This window comes from Hyperolius riggenbachi, chromosome 5 (assembly GCF_040937935.1).
Source record: "Hyperolius riggenbachi isolate aHypRig1 chromosome 5, aHypRig1.pri, whole genome shotgun sequence".
Lineage (NCBI taxonomy): Eukaryota > Metazoa > Chordata > Amphibia > Anura > Hyperoliidae > Hyperolius > Hyperolius riggenbachi.
Window position 1 is genome coordinate 48,451,539 of NC_090650.1, and position 18,976 is coordinate 48,470,514.

Here is an 18,976-nt window from a genome sequence, read left to right on the forward strand (position 1 = left end):
GGTGTGTGATTCAGCCACTACTGCAGCTAAATGCATCAGTACGACTGCCAAGCAACTGGCACTGTTTAACACCTGCGTACAAGGAGGCAGACCGGGCATCAGTCCCTTTAAGTTTCTTTAATGCAGCATCTTGCCAACAAACATTGCAGTGATACATTCACATAAAGTCACAAATGGATGGATCAAACCTGCGTTGATGAGAGTGTTCGGGGAGTGCAGGGTGCGGGTGACCAGAGGTAGATGGACGGCACTACAGCCGTTTCGCGCCCAGCTGGCGCTTGCTCACGTGCTTGTGTGGACACAAGCACGTGAGCAAGCGCCAGCTGGGCGCGAAACGGCTGTAGTGCCGTCCATCTACCTCTGGTCACCCGCACCCTGCACTCCCCGAACACTCTCATCAACGCAGGTTTGATCCATCCATTTGTGACTTTATGTGAATGTATCACTGCAATGTTTGTTGGCAAGATGCTGCATTAAAGAAACTTAAAGGGACTGATGCCCGGTCTGCCTCCTTGTACGCATACTGTTAGACTGTTGTTCACAGAACTTGAAACCGGTGCACGTCCGGAGCTTCAGCTATATGCCATTTGTTTGAGTGTTGGGAACAGGGGAAGTATTCAATGAATAACAGGCAAGTGCAGAGCCTGCCCCCCATGTGTACGGACTGGGTTTGAGTGCCGGGTGTTTTTCATTGTTCTACACTGTACCATTGTTTGTTTAACACCTCCCTAGTGGTATGGACAGATATATCCGTCCATAAAATCATGCTGTGAACAGTATAAACGTGCATACACATCAATACTCTCCTGCACTGTATACTAGACCCTTGCTTGACACATTTTGGCAAGTTACAATAAAAAAAAGTTTTAAAAATACATTTTATCACTTTTTGCACAGAAATCCAGGGAAAATTGAACGCCAGGGAGGTTAAAAGGAAACGTCCATTTCCCTCTCAGTTAAGGTTCCCTTTAAGCATATTCAACAAGAACTTGTCAGATATGCTTTTGTGGCTGCACTCCCATGTTCATGTATGAGCATGTCCTTATGGCGCATGTCCAAATACTGCACGCACCTGCGCAGTAGCAGGAAGCTGCTCATGCATGGCATTTTCTTTTGTGTATGAGGGGCTCCCTACCTCTGAGCAGGCATGGACCATACCTGTGCATGCGCGGTATGGCTGTAATCGTACACAAATAGGTATACAACCACAGCTCTGGAACTTCAAAATGGGCACACAGGGCGATTGCCCAAGAATTCTGAGCTGGCTGCCACCCTTTCCCCCAGGTCTCCCCCTAAATGTATGGTGGTCCCCAAGGCCCCTGCTGATAAATTAGCAGTAGGATCGATTCGCCAGCTCACCTGTCCGTCTGCCACGCTCCTCCATCGCTCTGCATGCTTCCCTATTTTCATGCCCGCTGACCGCATCTTCTCAGTGATCCAGCAGCATGTTAGCATGTCATGTTAGTTGCTGAATTCTCTGCAGGGGCTCTCTGCTGTACACCTGGATGGGGGGGGGAGGGGAGAGACATCTTGTGTCTGCTAGCTTGCAGTGGAGAAAAAGATTGCCGTTTAGTGTTAGGGCTGGAACCCACAAGAGCGGTTTTTTGAGCATTTTGGCAGCGCTGCGATACGCTAGCGTTTTGCCAAAACGCTCAGCTGATGTTAATGGATGGGGCAACTTCCACAGGAGCGTTTGCGTTTCCCAGAAACGCAAACGCAGGACCTGCAGCATTTTGGGAGCGTTAGCGCTTCAATGTAAAGTATTGAAACGCTAGCAGAAACGCTCAGCAAAACCTAAACTGAGCGGTTTTGCTAGCGTTTTGCGGTTCAGCACACAGTAACAAAATTAAAAATAATTCACAGGACCAATCAGGATAAAAACGCAAAACGCTACACAACCGCTGAGGAAAAAAATACACTGTTGCAAAACGCGACCGAAAACTCGCATGAATCCGCTTGCAAACCGCTCATGCAAAACGCTAGCGGTTGCGTTTTGCGTTTGCGGATTTCAGTGGGTTCCAGGCCTCACACTCAGTTTTTAAAATTTATAACAAATCAAAAATTGAAAAGATAATTTTAAAAACATAAAATTATAATCTATGTTTTTTATGTATTTATTAGACTGTCATCTGGGTATTTGGCCCCATTCACACGTAAAAAGGAAAACGCAAGCTTTTTGCTTTTTTTGTGCTTTTTTCCCATCCTTCTGGCGCTCCACTGCGTGCTGCGTTTTTGTAAAAAGCGGTTCCAGAGTGGTTTTGTCATTCACGCAAGTCAGGAAGTAAACTCTTTGACCCGGAAAATAATAAATACAATGGGCTTGATTCACTAAGACAAATAGCACGCCTTGTCAAAGTTAACACGCCTTATCAGAGTAGCATAGCAAGCGCTACGAACAGGGGTGTTTCTAGCCACTTTGTCACTCCAGGCAAGAAAACCTGTGGCGCCCCCCCCCCCCCCCCACTCAAATCTCAGGGCCAGCCAGGGGAGAGTGGGGCATATAATATCAAGAGGGGTCACGCCACTCACTATGAGGGTGTCCCCTCTGCTGCTCTGTACACTGCGCAGCAAGTGTGTCTCCCTCCCTCCGAGTCCTGCCCAGACCCACACAGCAGCAGGCATGATGCTATATATGCCTGTGTTTAATATCCATTCCCAGGAGCCACTGGGCGAGCGGGGGGGATATGGGCGAGCGGGGGGGGGGGGGGGGCGGAATCAGGGCCGGCCAGCCAGCCAGGATGCATATAAAAAAATTATCAAGAGCAGCAGTCAGATCTGAGGATTGGCACTCACTGTCTGTGTGTGTGTCGTCTCTCAGGCTCTGCTAGTTTGTGCGCTGTGTGCACACTGACTCAGGTCAGGTGTCAGCCGGCGGTAGCACTGGTCCCTCCGTCTGGCGTCACCAGGGCCGCCATCAGAAATTTTGGGGCCCCTCACAAATCATCAGTCCGGGCCCCCCCCAACGAGGTGCAAGTGTCCGAATGGACGCGTTGCAAGCCTCAATATCGAGCACTTCCTCCTTCAAGCCGGAAGGAGAAAGTGCTCCATCATTTTTTTAGAACCTCCCAGTTTTATTTTCTGTTTGAAAAAGCTAAAAAAGTAGGTTTAATGCTATTGTCTCATATGGTAATGATTCAGCTTTTCCCATAGTCTCGCAGTTAGCAATCATGTGACCCCCAACAAGACAAATTCAGCAATCATGAGGCCCCCAACAAACCATGAGGCCCCCAACAAGACAAATTCAGCCATCATGAGGCCCCCAACCAGACAAATTCAGCAATCATGAGGCCCCCAACAAGACAAATTCAGCAATCGTGAGACCCCCAACAAGACAATTTCAGCAATCATGAGGCCCCCAACAAATCATGAGGCCCCCAACAAATCATGAGGCCCCCAACAAGTAAACATTCAATCATTAGGCCCCCAACAAGACAAATTCAGCAGTCATGAGGCACATAGACAGACAGCATTTCACATAAATAGGCAGAATGCCCCCTTATTATGGTAGACACCTCTCACCTGGATTCTGACAGGGACCCCCAGGTTAGGTAGTGAGTGACATGGAGCCCTTTTAGGTAGTGAGTGAGTGACAGGGAGCCCCTTTAGGTAGTGAGTGAGTGACAGGGAGCCCCTTTAGGGAGTGAGTGCCAGGGAGCCCCTTTAGGTAGTGTGTGAGTGACAGGGAGCCCCTTTAGGCAGTGAGTGAGTGCCAGGGAGCCCCTTTAGCTAGTGAGTGAGTGACAGGGAGCCCCTTTAGCTAGTGAGTGAGTGACAGGGAGCCCCTTTAGGGAGTGACTGAGTGACAGGGAGGCCCTTTAGGGAGTGAGTGAGTGACAGGGAGGCCCTTTAAGTAGTGAGTGAGTGACAGGGAGCCCCTTTTAGCTAGTGAGTAAGTGACAGGGAGGCCCTTTAGGGAGTGAGTGAGTGACAGGGAGGCCCTTTAAGTAGTGAGTAAGTGACAGGGAACCCCTTTAGGGAGTGAGTGAGTGACAGGGAGCCCCTTTAGGAAGTGAGTGAGTGACAGGGAGCCCCTTTAGGGAGTGAGTGAGTGACAGTGAGGCCCTTTAGGTAGTGAGTGAGTGCCAGGGAGCCCCTTTGGGTAGTGAGCGAGTGCCAGGGAGCCCCTTTAGGTAGTGTGTGAGTGACAGGGAGCCCCTTTAGGCAGTGAGTGAGTGACAGGGAGCCCCTTTAGGGAGTGAGTGACAGGGAGGCCCTTTAGGGAGTGAGTGAGTGCCAGGGAGCCCCTTTGGGTAGTGAGCGAGTGCCAGGGAGCCCCTTTAGGTAGTGTGTGAGTGACAGGGAGCCCCTTTAGGCAGTGAGTGAGTGACAGGGAGCCCCTTTAGGGAGTGAGTGAGTGACAGTGAGGCCCTTTAGGTAGTGAGTGAGTGCCAGGGAGCCCCTTTGGGTAGTGAGCGAGTGCCAGGGAGCCCCTTTAGGTAGTGTGTGAGTGACAGGGAGCCCCTTTAGGCAGTGAGTGAGTGACAGGGAGCCCCTTTAGGGAGTGAGTGACAGGGAGGCCCTTTAGGGAGTGAGTGAGTGCCAGGGAGCCCCTTTGGGTAGTGAGCGAGTGCCAGTGAGCCCCTTTAGGTAGTGTGTGAGTGACAGGGAGCCCCTTTAGGCAGTGAGTGAGTGACAGGGAGCCCCTTTAGGGAGTGAGTGAGTGACAGTGAGGCCCTTTAGGTAGTGAGTGAGTGCCAGGGAGCCCCTTTGGGTAGTGAGCGAGTGCCAGGGAGCCCCTTTAGGTAGTGTGTGAGTGACAGGGAGCCCCTTTAGGCAGTGAGTGAGTGACAGGGAGCCCCTTTAGGGAGTGAGTGACAGGGAGGCCCTTTAGGGAGTGAGTGAGTGCCAGGGAGCCCCTTTGGGTAGTGAGCGAGTGCCAGTGAGCCCCTTTAGGTAGTGTGTGAGTGACAGGGAGCCCCTTTAGGCAGTGAGTGAGTGACAGGGAGCCCCTTTAGGGAGTGAGTGAGTGACAGTGAGGCCCTTTAGGTAGTGAGTGAGTGCCAGGGAGCCCCTTTGGGTAGTGAGCGAGTGCCAGGGAGCCCCTTTAGGTAGTGTGTGAGTGACAGGGAGCCCCTTTAGGCAGTGAGTGAGTGAGTGACAGGGAGCCCCTTTAGCTAGTGAGTGAGTGACAGGGAGGCCCTTTAGGGAGTGAGTGAGTGACAGGGAGCCCCTTTAGGGAGTGAGTGAGTGACAGGGAGGCCCTTTAGGGAGTGAGTGAGTGACAGGGAGCCCCTTTAGGGAGTGAGTGAGTGACAGGGAGGCCCTTTAGGGAGTGAGTGAGTGACAGGGAGCCCCTTTAGGGAGTGAGTGAGTGACAGGGAGGCCCTTTAGGGAGTGATTGAGTGCCAGGGAGCCCCTTTAGCTAGTGAGTGAGTGACAGGGAGGCCCTTTAGTGAGTGAGTGAGTGACAGGGAGGCCCTTTAGTGAGTGAGTGACAGGGAGGCCCTTTAGTGAGTGAGTGACAGGGAGGCCCTTTAGCTAGTGAGCGAGTGACAGGGAGCGCCCCCTCAGCCGCCGCCGCTTTCCCTACCTTGCCAGCGTCAGACCTCAAGATCAGCGGCGACCCGACCAGAGCGGGCGCTGGACGCACCCGCTCTATATGCGGAAGTTACGTCACTTCCGCATATCAGTGCGGGCACTGGGTCCTAGCGCCCGCACTATTGTCGCCGCCTGATCGGGGTCTGACGCGGCGGAGGCAGCGGCAGAGGCAGCGGCTAGAGGGATGGAGGGAAGGAGCAGCGGCCAGGCGGGGGTTGAGCGGCGGCCGGGCGGCACCCGCCAGGTCCGCGGCGGGGATGGGGCCCCCCTACAGGCCCGGGGCCCGTGACGGGAGTCACGGATGTCCCCCCCTGATGGCGGGCCACACGGTGCCTTCAAGCACGTGTGACAGGCGGGGGGCGGAGTTAGGGGCGGCGCCGGCGCGGCGTGTAAACAAACTAGCGTGCGGCGGCCGCACGCTCTAAACAGAGAGGGAGAGAGGGGGCGGGGAGAGGGGGCGAACCAGTAGGCGGCGGCACAGCACTCCCACATAAACTAATGTGCGTGCTGCTGCTGCTCGCTCGGAAAAGAGGAGAGGAAGGGGGCGGACCAGTAGGCGGCGCCGGGCACAGGCTGAGCTGCCTGTCACAGCCGGCGCCGACCTGGCTGAAAAAAAGAAATAAAATAAACACGAACAGAGCGGTGACTTGTCGGGAGGGCGCCCACTTCCACCAATGGCGCTATAGGCAAAAATTTAGAGTTGCCTAGTGACTCAGACGCCCCTGGCTACGAACCCGCAGGGGCTCAGGGCAGGACAAGTGGAGCTCTCGTCATTGCCAATTACCAGACATAAGTTTGCTATGCTACTCTGATAAGATGTGTTAACTTTGATAAGGCGTGCTATTCGCCTAAGGGCCCTTTTACACTTAATCAGTTGCTCTCAGTTATAACTGAAAGAAAACTGATTTTCAAAGTAATGCCCATGGTTTCCTATGGCCTCTTTTACACTTAACGCGTTTTAACTGAAATCTTCTTCCCAATGCACTGCTATGGAAAAACCGCGTACCAACGCGTAATAACGCACACTAACGCACACCAACTGATTAAGTGTAAACGGGGCCTTAGTGAATCAAGCCCAATGTATTTATTATTAAAAACGCAAATACAATCACCACATAAAGTGATTTTGTGAGCGTTTAGCACTCTTCCTATATCTTCCATTACAGCAAAAACGCTCAGAAAATATTACAGGCAGCGCTTTGCTGAACGGGTCGGAAACATACCGCACAGCTGTGAACTCTCTCATAGAGAATCATTGCACAAGCGTTTTGTGGGCGATTTTGAAATTCGCCTGCGCTTCAAAAAAGGTGGAAAACGCCCCTAGTGTGAATGGGCCCTTTATCTGTGTTCCTAGAGGTTGTCATGACATTGTGTTTAGAATCATAATCAGAAATCATTTATTCACCAGGCCTGACTGGGCTGTGCCCAGAATTGGATTTGGCACTTAATAATAATAACAATAGCACAATAAGCAATGGTAACAACAAGATACATTTAAAACAGCGGTTCACTAAATAGTCTATCGATAACTGGAGGGCACGAAGCAGGTGATTTCTGTGTGTGGCCTTCCCTGCACTGCCTGGGCGCTGCCGTAGACATAGTAATGTCTATGGCTGAGCAGCAGTGCAATTCGTGTACTGGCGATCTCCAGATCCTGTACAGTGCCCGGACTAAGCCATCATTTGGCACACCCTGCACCAAAGTGACCGGGCAGAAAGAATCCAGATACACAGGAGGGAGTGGAGCTCTAGAGGAAGGTAATCCTTAATGCTCTGGAGAACAGTCTGGAGTTGTAAACGAGGTCAAGTAAATGGGAGAGCATGGAGGGAGTTCAAGGGATTGACAGCAGAGGGGGAAAGAGCTCATATGCCTTGAAGTCCTGGTGGAGATGGCCTGAAACTTTCAGCCTGATGGGAGTCGGCTGAAAAAGGATTGGCCTGGGTGTGAGAATCGTTGGCAATCCTTAATTCTCTGGAGTGCAGTCTAGAGTTGTAGAGAAAGTCAAGTGGAGGGAGAGGTTTTACGGAAAATGTGCTGATTTTATAATCCTCTGTATTATAAAGTTAGGGTGGCTAATTCATTATGCTCAACATACGTGTTCTTGTGTGCAGCCCTTCAGCGGGATCTATCTGAACAACACGGAAGAAGGCATGTATCACTGCGTGTGCTGCGACGCTGCCCTCTTCAGGTAAAGCATCATCATGTCACTCATCACAGCTCTTTTCCCAGCTATTCTGGAAATGACAAAATGATGACCCAACTGCAAAAGGAAAATATCATCCCTGATATAAAAAACATCCTGAAATTGGCTGAAAAGACAGGTCTGGGTAATACAGAAACAGCACTCGGACCCTTATACACAATGACAGCTGAGACAGAGTGCGACACTGATTCCCATTCACTAAACTGCCAGAAAATGACGGTTATTACTGAATATTAGAGAACAGATCTCTGTTACCTGCACTCTGGTGTTCCAAAATAGAACAGACAGCAACACACACTGAATACATACAAACACATAGGGCTTGATTCACAAAGCGGTGCTAACAGTTAGCACGCTGGTGAAAAGCCCTTTATCATGCCTAAACTCAGTTTAGGCATGATAAGTTTAAGCGCCAACTGCGTTAGAACCGCAGTGCACAGCTGATCAAAAGTTTTGCGCTAGCAAAGTCTGGTGCACTTCGTATAAAGTTTAATGGCACTGCTTTGCGTGCGGGACTTTGCACGCGATCTAAACTTATCTAAACTTATCATGCCTAAACTTATCACACCTAAACTTATCATGCCTAAACTTATCACACCTAAACTGGCTTTTCACCAGCGTGGTGCAATGGTTATCATGCCTAAAGTCTCTAACTGGGTTAACACCGCTTTGTGAATCGAGCCCTTAGCATTTACACAAACACAGACTATGGACGCACAGTATGTAGATGCACTCAAACACACATAGGGCTTGATTCACTAAGACAAATAGCATGCCTTATCAGAGTTAGCATACCTTATCAGAGTTAGCATACGTTATCAGGGTTAACATGCCTTATCAGATTTAGCACGCCTTATCAGCATGGTGAGCGCTACGAACTTATGCCTGCTAATACGCAATGACCAGAGCTCCACTCGTCCTGCCCTGAGCCCCTGCAGGTCCAATCACTTTAAAGGACATTATCCCTGCACTTTGATTGGCCCAATAGGCTGCCTGTCAAGTTTCCTGTCAAGTGACAGGCAGCCTATTGGGCCAATCAAAGTGCGGGGATAATTATCGGCCATTTTGGCCAACAAATATGCATTTGTGTAATGGACACAGCACCCATGCTGATATGAATTTGCGTCCATATTGCTATAGCCGTGCCATGCATGTCTTCTGCAAAAATCTTCAGCATACATATTTTTTTATCCACATGCAATTTGAATAGGCTATGTTTCCACATCAGAAATCTCGTGCGGGGAAACAGCCACAAATCGTGTTTAGTAGAAAGGGGCCATTACAGAATCCTTTTTTATAAAAAAAATAAAGGTACACCACTTAGTAAAATTTCTGCTTTCAGTTTCCATGGACTCCAAGGGACTGCACGACAGGGCTGCATTCAAACCAAGTACATTGTTCAAATGACGTTGTACACATAGCTAACTGCATGATATCGGCTTAACAGTCGTGTGAGTTGATCCGCTGGTTGGATGGGGCAAACTGCCTGTTATCAGTCGCTCGTCTAGTCGTTTGCCAGGGGTACATACGTCTGATTGTCATCCAACAGACTAAAATCACATGACAATATGGCAGTTTGGATGAGCGTGTGTACGGGCCTTAAACGCCCATTCACACTTGAAAAAGGATTGCACAGTGATTATCGCGATAAAATTACTGTACAAATTTGCGTTTGATGAGCGATCGCGATTAGCATGCTATAGAAGCGCTAATAGCAATCCCAATTGCTCCTGAATTGCCGGAAAATGCTGCATGTAATGCGTTTGCGATTGCCGCGGCAATCGCGGTAGTGAGATCACTGCCGTATACTTAATATTTTGCTAGCGATTTAAAAATAGCCCACTAAATAGCCCGCTCACCCGCTAATCACCTAGATGTGTACGAGCCCTAATGCTGGGCATAGACGGGTCGATCCGGTGGCCGATTAGCCGCCGGATCGACTCCAGCCGCGTCTCCGCTCGTCCGGGCGTGCACGCAAATCGATTCCCCCTCGGCGGGAATCGAGCGGGCTCGGGTCGAGTGGCTTGATCGGGCCAGCTGAATATTATCATCTGGCCGGATCAGCTGGTCGATACACGGTACAGAAACGTACCGTGTATCCCCAGCATTAGAGAAGAGGAGAGGTGTTTCTGTTTGCTAACTAAACAATGGAGGCATGTTTCCTGTTTCACTGATTTTGGACTGACCACTAGAATATTCATTGCCTCACATTGCCAGATCCATTTACATGCAAAATGATAAAAAAAAATACACACACACACACACACACACACACACATATATATATTTACAGGGGTTGGACAAAATAATGGAAACACCTAACATTTTGACATCATAATCTTTGAACATGCAATCAAGCAATCAAAACTTGACATATGTTAAATTTTTTTTTGTTTATCATTTTTGTTATTTGTCATGATTGGTGTCAGCACGCAGAGAGAATCTGATTATTGGCGATCTGCAGTATCACCAAGAATACAGATATATACCTGACTATGGATGATCTGCAGTATCACCGATAATCTGATATATTGCTAACCTCTGGACACCAGCAAAAGAACACAATAAAGACAGTAATATATCAGATAGTGTGGAAATGTCCACCACACGGTAATTCCTAAGAGGTGTGGTTACCTCTGAATGGGAACCCCGTGAGTGAGATCCTCTAACCAGGCTGAGTGAGGAATCTCGACCCCCAGCAGTAATTGTCTGCTTGGGGCAGGCGTCTCGGAGAGGCAAGCCTCAGAGATAACCCTCCAGTGGGAGGCGTTCCACTGAAGGGAGAAAGGTCAGACAGGCAAGGGTTCGGCAATAAAGATGTCAGCGGCAGTACAGGAGCAGAAGGCAGAAGAGTAATCGTTAGACAGGCAGAGGTCGGCAACAAGGATCAGATAGGCAAAGGTACAAGGTCAGCAAGAGGTAGAGTAGTCAGGGATAGCCAGAGTCAAAACACAGATCAATATACAATAACAATCCTAAGCTAAGGTGTGAAATCCTTAGTATCAACACCAGGGCACTGTACTAAGGTCTGAGCGCTAACACATCAAGTGTATTCACGACAGCAGACAAGGAGCAACTGACAGACAGCTCCTTTTATGCTGGGGAACGCTCTAGAGCGTCCCCCAGCCGCCCAGCCAATCCCTGGCCCTGCTGGAGTCAGCTGACCAGCCTGGTCAGCTGACTCCTCTTCGGGAACGATAAAGTTCCTGTCTCCTCGCGCGCCAAGCGCCGGGTGAGTGCCGGCGAAGGATACCCCATAGGAGGCAACTGCGGACTCCGCCAACCGCACAGCCCCGCTCGGCGGCACGCCGGCGGTGGGAGTCTGGGAAGCGGAGCCCACTGCCTCATGCCTGCTGGCAGCGGGTCCGCTATCCCTTACATTATTTGATATGTTTAATTAAAATCATTGTTTTTTTTACAGATATTTAAACAAAAGTTGGTTATAATTTATAAAAATGGCAGATCTCTCAGACTTTCAAAGAGGCCAAATTGTTGGTGCTTGTATGGCAGGCGCTACTGTAACAGAAACTGCCCGAATGCTTGGCATTTCAAGAGGTACTGTCTCAAAAGTAATTGCTGCCTTTGAAAGAGAAGGAAAAACTTCCTCAGCAAAGCACAGTTGTGGACGAAAGTCGAAGTTGTCTGAGAGAGACCGTGGGACTCTAAATCGAATTGTTAAAAAAGCTCGCAAGACCACGGCTCTTAACCACTTCCCAACTGAGGGGTTTTACCCCTTGACCACCAGAGCAATTTTCACCTTTCAGCGCTCCTTCCATTCATTCGTCTATAACTTTATCATTACTTATCACAATGAAATGAACTATATCTTGGTTTTTTTTGCCACCAATTAGGCTTTCTTTAGGTGGGACATTATGCCAAGAATTAATTTATTCTAAATGTGTTTTAATGGGAAAATAGGAAAAAATGTGGGAAAAAATTTACTATTTTTCAGTTTTCGGCCTTTATAGTTTTTAAATAATGCATGCTACTGTAATTAAAACCCATGAAATTTATTTGCTTATTTGTCCCGGTTATAAAACCGTTTAAATTATGTCCCTATCACAATGTTTGGCGCCAATATTTTATTTGGAAATAAAGGTGCATTTTTTTACTTTTGCTTTTGCTTATCGGAGAAGCAGCGGATCTTTGCGGGGCTTAGATCAACGAACCGGGATGGATTTTCCCGTTCATTAATCTCCGGTCGAGCGGCCGGCGACGTGTTTACGAGTGGGAGTGCACGCTAGAGCGAGCGGAAGCGCGGGCAGCGGCGGGAGCGTGGAAAGTACGGATTTCTCTGTCCCTGGTGGTGAAAGGATGGAAAAAGGGACGGAGAAATTCGTACGTGTGGGGGTAAAGTGGTTAAAATCACTGCAGAGCTGAATGAACACCTACAGAACCCAGTTTCCACAAAAACTGTTCGTCGGGAGCTGCACAAATCTGAATTCCACGGAAGAACTGCAATTAGAAAACCTCTGCTCTCAAAGACAAATGTTTCAGAGCGTTTAGTGTGGTGTAGAAACCACCAGAATTGGTCCCTTGAGCAGTGGAAAACTGATTTTCTCTGGCAAATCACCGTTTACCTTATTTCCGGCCGAGTGTACGTTTGAAGACAGCCGAAAGAAGCATTTCATCCAGATTGCCTTCTACCAACCGTAAAACATGGGTGGGGTTCTGTGATGATCTGGGGTGCGATTTCTTGGAAATCCGCCGGGCCAATGATTTCCCTCCATGGAAGAATTAACAGCCAAGACTAATTAGGAATTTTGGGTGACCAACTTCATCCTATGGTTCAAGAACTGTTTTCGGAGGGGAGTCCCATCTTTCAAGATGATAATGCCCCAATCCATACAGGTAGAATTGTTAAAGAATGGCATGAGGAACATTCTAATGAAGTTGAACATCTCATCTGGCCACCACAATCCCCAGACCTCAACATTATTGAGCATTTACGGTCATTATTAGAGATTCAAGTAAGAAGTCGATTTCCGCCGCCATCGTCTCTAAAAGAACTGGAGGGTGTTTTAACTGAAGAATGGGCTAAAATTCCTTTGAAAACAATTCACAATTTGTATGAATCGATATCTCTGAGAATTGAGGCTGTAATTGAGGCAAAACGTGGACCTACACCATATTAAAATATATTTTGTTGATTTTCAAGGTGTTTCCATTATTTTGGCCAACCCCTGTACATATATATCCCTGTGTCTTTGTGGGTTTCCTCTGGGCACTCCGATTTCCTCCCACATTCCAAAAACATACAGATACGTTAATTGGCTTCCCCCTAAATTGGCCCTAGACTACAATACATACACTACATGATACAGTACATACTGTACATAGACATAGGACTATGGTAGGGATTACATTGTGAGCCCCTCTGAGGGACAGTTAGTAACTATACTACAGTATATACTCTGTACAACACTGCAGAAGATGTCGGCACTATATGACAAGACAAATAACATTTATATCGTGCTTTTCTCCTGGCGGACTCAAAGCGCCAGAGCTGCAGCCACTAGGACGCGCTCTATAGGCAGTAGCAGTGTTAGGGAAACTTGCCTAAGGTCTCCTACTGAATAGGTGATGGCTTACTGAACAGGCAGAGCCGAGATTCGAACCCTGGTCTCCTGTGTCAGAGCCCTTAACTATTACACCATCCAGCCATAATAATAATAATAATATATTGTATGTATTATTATTATTATTATTATTTAGTATTTATATAGCGCCGACATATTACGCAGCACTGTACAGTGTATATATATATATCTTGTCACTAACTGTCCCTCAAAGGAGCTCACAATCTTATCCCTACCATTGCCATATGTCTATATTATGTAGTGTAAGTACTGTAGTCTAGGGCCAATTTTTTTATTATACAAACTAAATAAACTATATACAAACTAACTAAAGTTACCAACCAGTCAGTAGCATTTTTTGTGTGTGTAAATACAACAATAGAGGCAGTGTTCTTCCCAAACATTTTTTTCCAGAGGGGTGGCATGAAAAAGTAGCTGGTTGGGGTGAGATGAGAGAATGCAGGACCAGCGCTTCTCTGCACAAGTCTGCTTACAGCAGAGGAGGAGGTGAGCTGATGACAGCCGGGTGCTCACCAGAACTAGCCGGGTGGAGCACCCAGCTAAAAGAGCCTGGGGAGAACACTGAGAGGCATTATTGAGATAGCTTCAGCTATACTGTATATTGGAGGCACTGCATTTGTCTTTCAGCAATATTGGTAATGCGTTGGTTTGATGTCTGTACTTTTTGTGTACAGTGTATGTGATTTGTATTGGATTCTAATACTTGGCTCACCAAGCCTGATATTGAAATTGTATTTTATATTTTAGAATTGAAATTAATTAAGAAAATACATTAGAAAAAATATATACAAACCAACTCGTGTAACAAATTTTACCTTACCTTGCATTTTTTTTTACTACATAATGAAGTCACTTTTGTTTCATTATGTTATTTCTCTTCTTTTAATTTTTATTTTCTAGTTCAGATAAAAAATTCAATTCCGGAACTGGTTGGCCCTCATTCTGGGAAGCGCACGGCACTGAGGGGGATGACGAAAGTAACACTAATATTCTGAGACGCCCTGATACCTCCTTAGGAACTTTGGGAACTGAAGTTATATGTAAAGAGGTAATATGCTTTACTGGTTAAGGATTTTTTCAAAAGGACGGCATCACTCTCACTCCCCAATACCACACCTCACAACACTGATCCCCAGTGCCTCCCATACCATCACACTCACTCCCCAATATCTCCCCTCCCATCACTGATCCCCAGTGCCTTCCCTCCCATCACTCTCACTCCCCAATACCTCCCCTCCCACCACTCACACTCCCCAATACCTCCCCTCCCATCACTCACACTCCCCAATACCTCCCCTCCCATCACTCACACTCCCCAATATCTCCCCTCCCATCACTCACACTCCCCAATACCTCCCCTCCCATCACTGATCTCCAGTTCCTCCCCTCCCATCACTGATCCCCAGTGCCTGCCCTCCTATCACTGATCCCCAATGCCTCCCCTCCCATCACCGATCCCCAGTGCCTCCTCTTTCATCACCGATCCCCAATGCCTCACCACCTATCACTGATCCCCAATGCCTCACCTCCCATCATCGATCCCCAGTGCCTGCCCTACTATCACTGATTCCTAATGCCTCACCTCCCATCACCGATCCCCAGTGCCTCTTTCATCACCGATCCCCAATACCTCACCTTCTATCACTGATACTCAGTGCCTCTTCTTGTCACTGATTCTTTGCATACCATATGATCAGGAACTAGTGATGGTCATGTCTAGGTGAGCTCATTGAGAAGCATGCAATTTTTTTTTTGATCAGCTGATAGATTTGCAAAGCTCTGATTTGCTGTAATCACATCCTGCTTTAGCACATGATCATGACTAGCAAATCAGAGACTTACATTTCTATCACCTGACCAAACTGATCACATGCTTCACCATGAGTTCTAAACATGAACATCACTATGCAGGACATATGTTGCTCTTTGTGACTCTATATACCATACAAATTATCTTTTTATGTTGTTTTCTCTCTTCAGTGCGACGCCCACCTTGGCCATGTGTTTGATGATGGCCCCGACCCCACCGGTCAAAGATTCTGTATTAACAGTATTTCACTCTCTTTCAAGCCAAGTTAGAGTGACCTGTGGATTAGGAAGACCTGTAAGAAATGTATATTTGTGGATCTCTGTAAACTATTGTTTTTAATTGCTGGTTTTACTGGAAACCCTATCTTTGAGATTTGTATATACCAAGTTTTCATATCATTGTTATGACAAATATTTACGCTTATTTGATAACCAAAGAAACCAATCAGAGTCCAAGTTACTGATGTTAGAACAGTACATTATGGATTCTGATTGGGTAAACACCTTGAAGTGTTTTACATCTTCCACTGTTTAATGGAAACCAGAGACCAAATAAAAAAAAAGTTTTATACATACCTGAGGCTTCCTACAGCCCCATCTGCTTGGATTGCTCCCACGCTGCTATCTTCCGCTGCATATAGCTCCGGTATAGGGTCCCATTAGTTCTGCCAGACGCGGCCGCCAGAGAGATACGTAGAGAGCGCACTTTCTTTTGCACAGACTGGTCCCGACTGGCAGAACTAACGGGACCCGAAACCGGAGCTGCAGACAGCGGAGGACGGTGGTGTGGGAGTAATCCGAGCGGATGGGGCTGTAGGAAGCCTCAGGTATGTATAAAACGTTTTTTGTTTTTTTTTTAATTTCGTCTCTGGTACACTTTAACTGAATTAGCCCAATTGTGTTTCATGTGTCAAAGCACGTTTTTGTATTTTTTTTTTGTTTTTATTCCATCTTACTAGGGACGATTTTAAATTCAGATTTCCAATTCAAAAAACTTCCTCTTCCCGAAAAGTGTCTTTCCGATTCCGCGTAATGTCTTTTTTATTACAATAAAGTTAGTTCATTGTAAAAAAAAAAAAAAGAAATAGGAGCCTGATACTTCCGAAGTCCTCTGATTGGCCTAAAGTTACTGCTCTAATCCGATATCCACAGAAAAAATTGCATTCTCTGATTGGCCTAAAATTTCCATGGAAATGTGAGTACCACAGAAAAAAAAATCAGCATTCTGTGATTGACCTAATGATTCTGATGTCTTCTGTTTGTCCTAAAATTACAGCAGTTATACAATTTCAACTGAAACATTCTGCGTTTTGTGATTGGTCCAATGCTTGGGCAGCATGTTGGTGTAGTGGTTAGCGCTCTCGCCTTGCAGCGCTGGGTCCCCGGTTCGAATCCCAGCTAGGCCAACATCTGCAAGGAGTGTGCATGTTCTCCCTGCGTCTGTGTGTGTTTCCTCCGGGCACTCTGGTTTCCTCTCACATCCCAAAAACATACAGATAAGTTCATTGGCTTCCCCTAAATTGGACCTAGATTATGGTACATGCACTACATGATACATACATAGCCATATGACTATGGTGGGGATTATATTGTGAGCCCCTCTGAGGGACAGTTAGTGACAAGACAATATACTCTGTACAGCGCTGTGTAATATGTCGGCGCTATATAAATATTTAAATAAATAAAATAAATGCTTCTGAGTTCTGTAATTGAGTTGCGGATGTGTGGCATTTCCGTGGAACTCTGATCTCTGCATACCGATTACCATGATTTCTGATTGGAAACCTGCAGAAATCAGCATTTTTTTTTGTTTATGTATCCTCTGCTCAGGAAATAGGTTAGAAAAGCATAGAGAAACCGAAAATGACCCAACTATAAATTAAAGGGAATCGCTCCCACTGACACACTATTTTCCCATCGCACCAGAGTTGTGCCCACTAACAGTCTCTCTGGAGAACTTCAGGGTAGCCATAAGACCCTTTCAGGTTCTGCTCAAGCAATAGCTCGGGATTATGCAGCTTGGATGAGCCTGTGTTGCCTCCTAAAGTCTAGGGATACGGAAGGGATAAATACATTTTCCAATTCTGTTGTCTCCAGGGTTGCCTCGGCAGCTGTGTTCAAGCACCGGAAAAGGTCTTTTTAATTCCTGGGAATCTACCGTAATTTTCGGCACTTTTTTCCCCCATTTTCACTTTTTCTCCCCATCACTGCGTCCTATATGCCAAATACAGGGAGTCTCCGACTTACGAACGCACACTGATACGAACCGCCATCCCACCACAATGTTGGGGAGTCCCTGTAATATCCCCGTGTCCTTCTCCGCTCCCCCCTTGTGTCCTCCTCTGCTCCCCTGTGTATAATAGTAAGCAGCGGCTGCACGGCTCACATTACCCATCGGAGCCCGTGGCGATCAGAGACCTCTCCTCTCTCTCACTGCATCCCTAGTGCCGGCTTCTGCTGGTGACGCAATTGGCAGAAGCCGGCACTAGGGGAGCAATGAGGGAGAGGAGAAGTCTCTGATCGCTGCTGGAGCCGATGGATCAGGGGAGCCGTGCTGCCGCTTCTTATAACTATACAAAAGGAGCAGAGGAGGACACAAGGGGGAGCGTAGGAGACATGGGAGACAGAAGAGGACTCAGGAGGACCCATGAGGTACAAGGAAAATGCAATAATTGGGGGAGAGCATCTACAACACGCTCCTGGACCATGGACGCACCAGGTCTGGTATATATATATATATTTTCCCCCCTGATAAACCTAGGTGCATCTTATATGCTGAAAAATATAGCAGTTGGAAAACTGACAACTTAGAGATTGTGAGAAACAAACATTATGGCCGCCATGTAACAAGGATGGATTGTGAGCGATTGTGTCCAACTAGGCAGCAGTAATTCCATTACTGAAAGGTGCCAACAAATGTCACAATGTTCTTCTGATTCACGTTCCTGAAGAATTTTATGAGTTTGCCATTTATGAAGTGTTGTTTTTGTGTTTTTACAAAATAAAGTATATATATATATATTGTATTGGCATAGCATACGTGTTTTGTTAAGTGCGTTACTCTGCCAGCTCGTCACATTCTACCATCAATGCTTCCTTGAACCTTACATTATTTTCACTGGAGTTCCTCTTTAAGGATTACTACTGTTCAATGCACATATAGAGGTATTTATTACCAGTATAGCACCAATGAAAAGATAATAAAATGGGCCCCTCTGGTCCTGGGGCCCCGGTGCGGTCACCACCTCTGCACCCCCTATTGCTACGCCACCGCCTTACTCCATTGTTGTAGACTATAGACTAGGGTATGTTGCTGCTCTACAAAAGGATTGGCTGCCATGGGATCGTTTTTTCCTCTATACAAGAATTCTGTACAGATCTGATCTACCGACTCAAGGGAGGGCAGGGTCTGCTTTTAATTCTTGCACTACATCCCTGACCTCATCATTCATCAGGTTCTGACGCCTCCATGCGAAGGATGCCGCCTTCTGTGGTAGTATTCTAATAGGTAACAGCCCTTTCACTGTTTTCTCCCTTGTAGCGGTATTAGGAGCATTTCCCATTAACTCTCTGCAGGACAATGCTGTCAATAGAAAAGCTATTTAGAATGTATAATGACAGTTACCTCCTGTGACAATACGGGTCAGTGAGGGCATTCGGCTCCTTCTCCCACATACCCAGGATTCCATGGGAAAGTCAGGTTTAATTAAACGCGCAGAGCCACGGATGAGGGCCTTGCATTATTTCTAAAGAACGCCGCAGCTTGTACAGAGCTTAATGTGATGGGTTTCTATACAGGCATATTGTGTGCGCAGGGCTGCCTCCT

The 18,976-nt window shown here is 47.2% G+C and overlaps 1 protein-coding gene across 1 annotated transcript in view; it reads left to right on the plus strand.

The window, feature by feature from the left end:
• MSRB2 (methionine sulfoxide reductase B2) overlaps positions 1–18,127 on the plus strand; it is a 33,420-nt gene extending 15,293 nt beyond the window's left edge. Inside the window, exons 3-5 of the mRNA XM_068238581.1 lie at positions 7,650–7,726; positions 14,242–14,389; positions 15,322–18,127. Coding sequence (XP_068094682.1) covers positions 7,650–7,726; positions 14,242–14,389; positions 15,322–15,420 — 324 coding nt within the window. The 3' untranslated portion in view covers positions 15,421–18,127. The remainder of the gene's footprint in view (positions 1–7,649; positions 7,727–14,241; positions 14,390–15,321) is intronic.
• Positions 18,128–18,976: the final 849 nt, after the last annotated feature.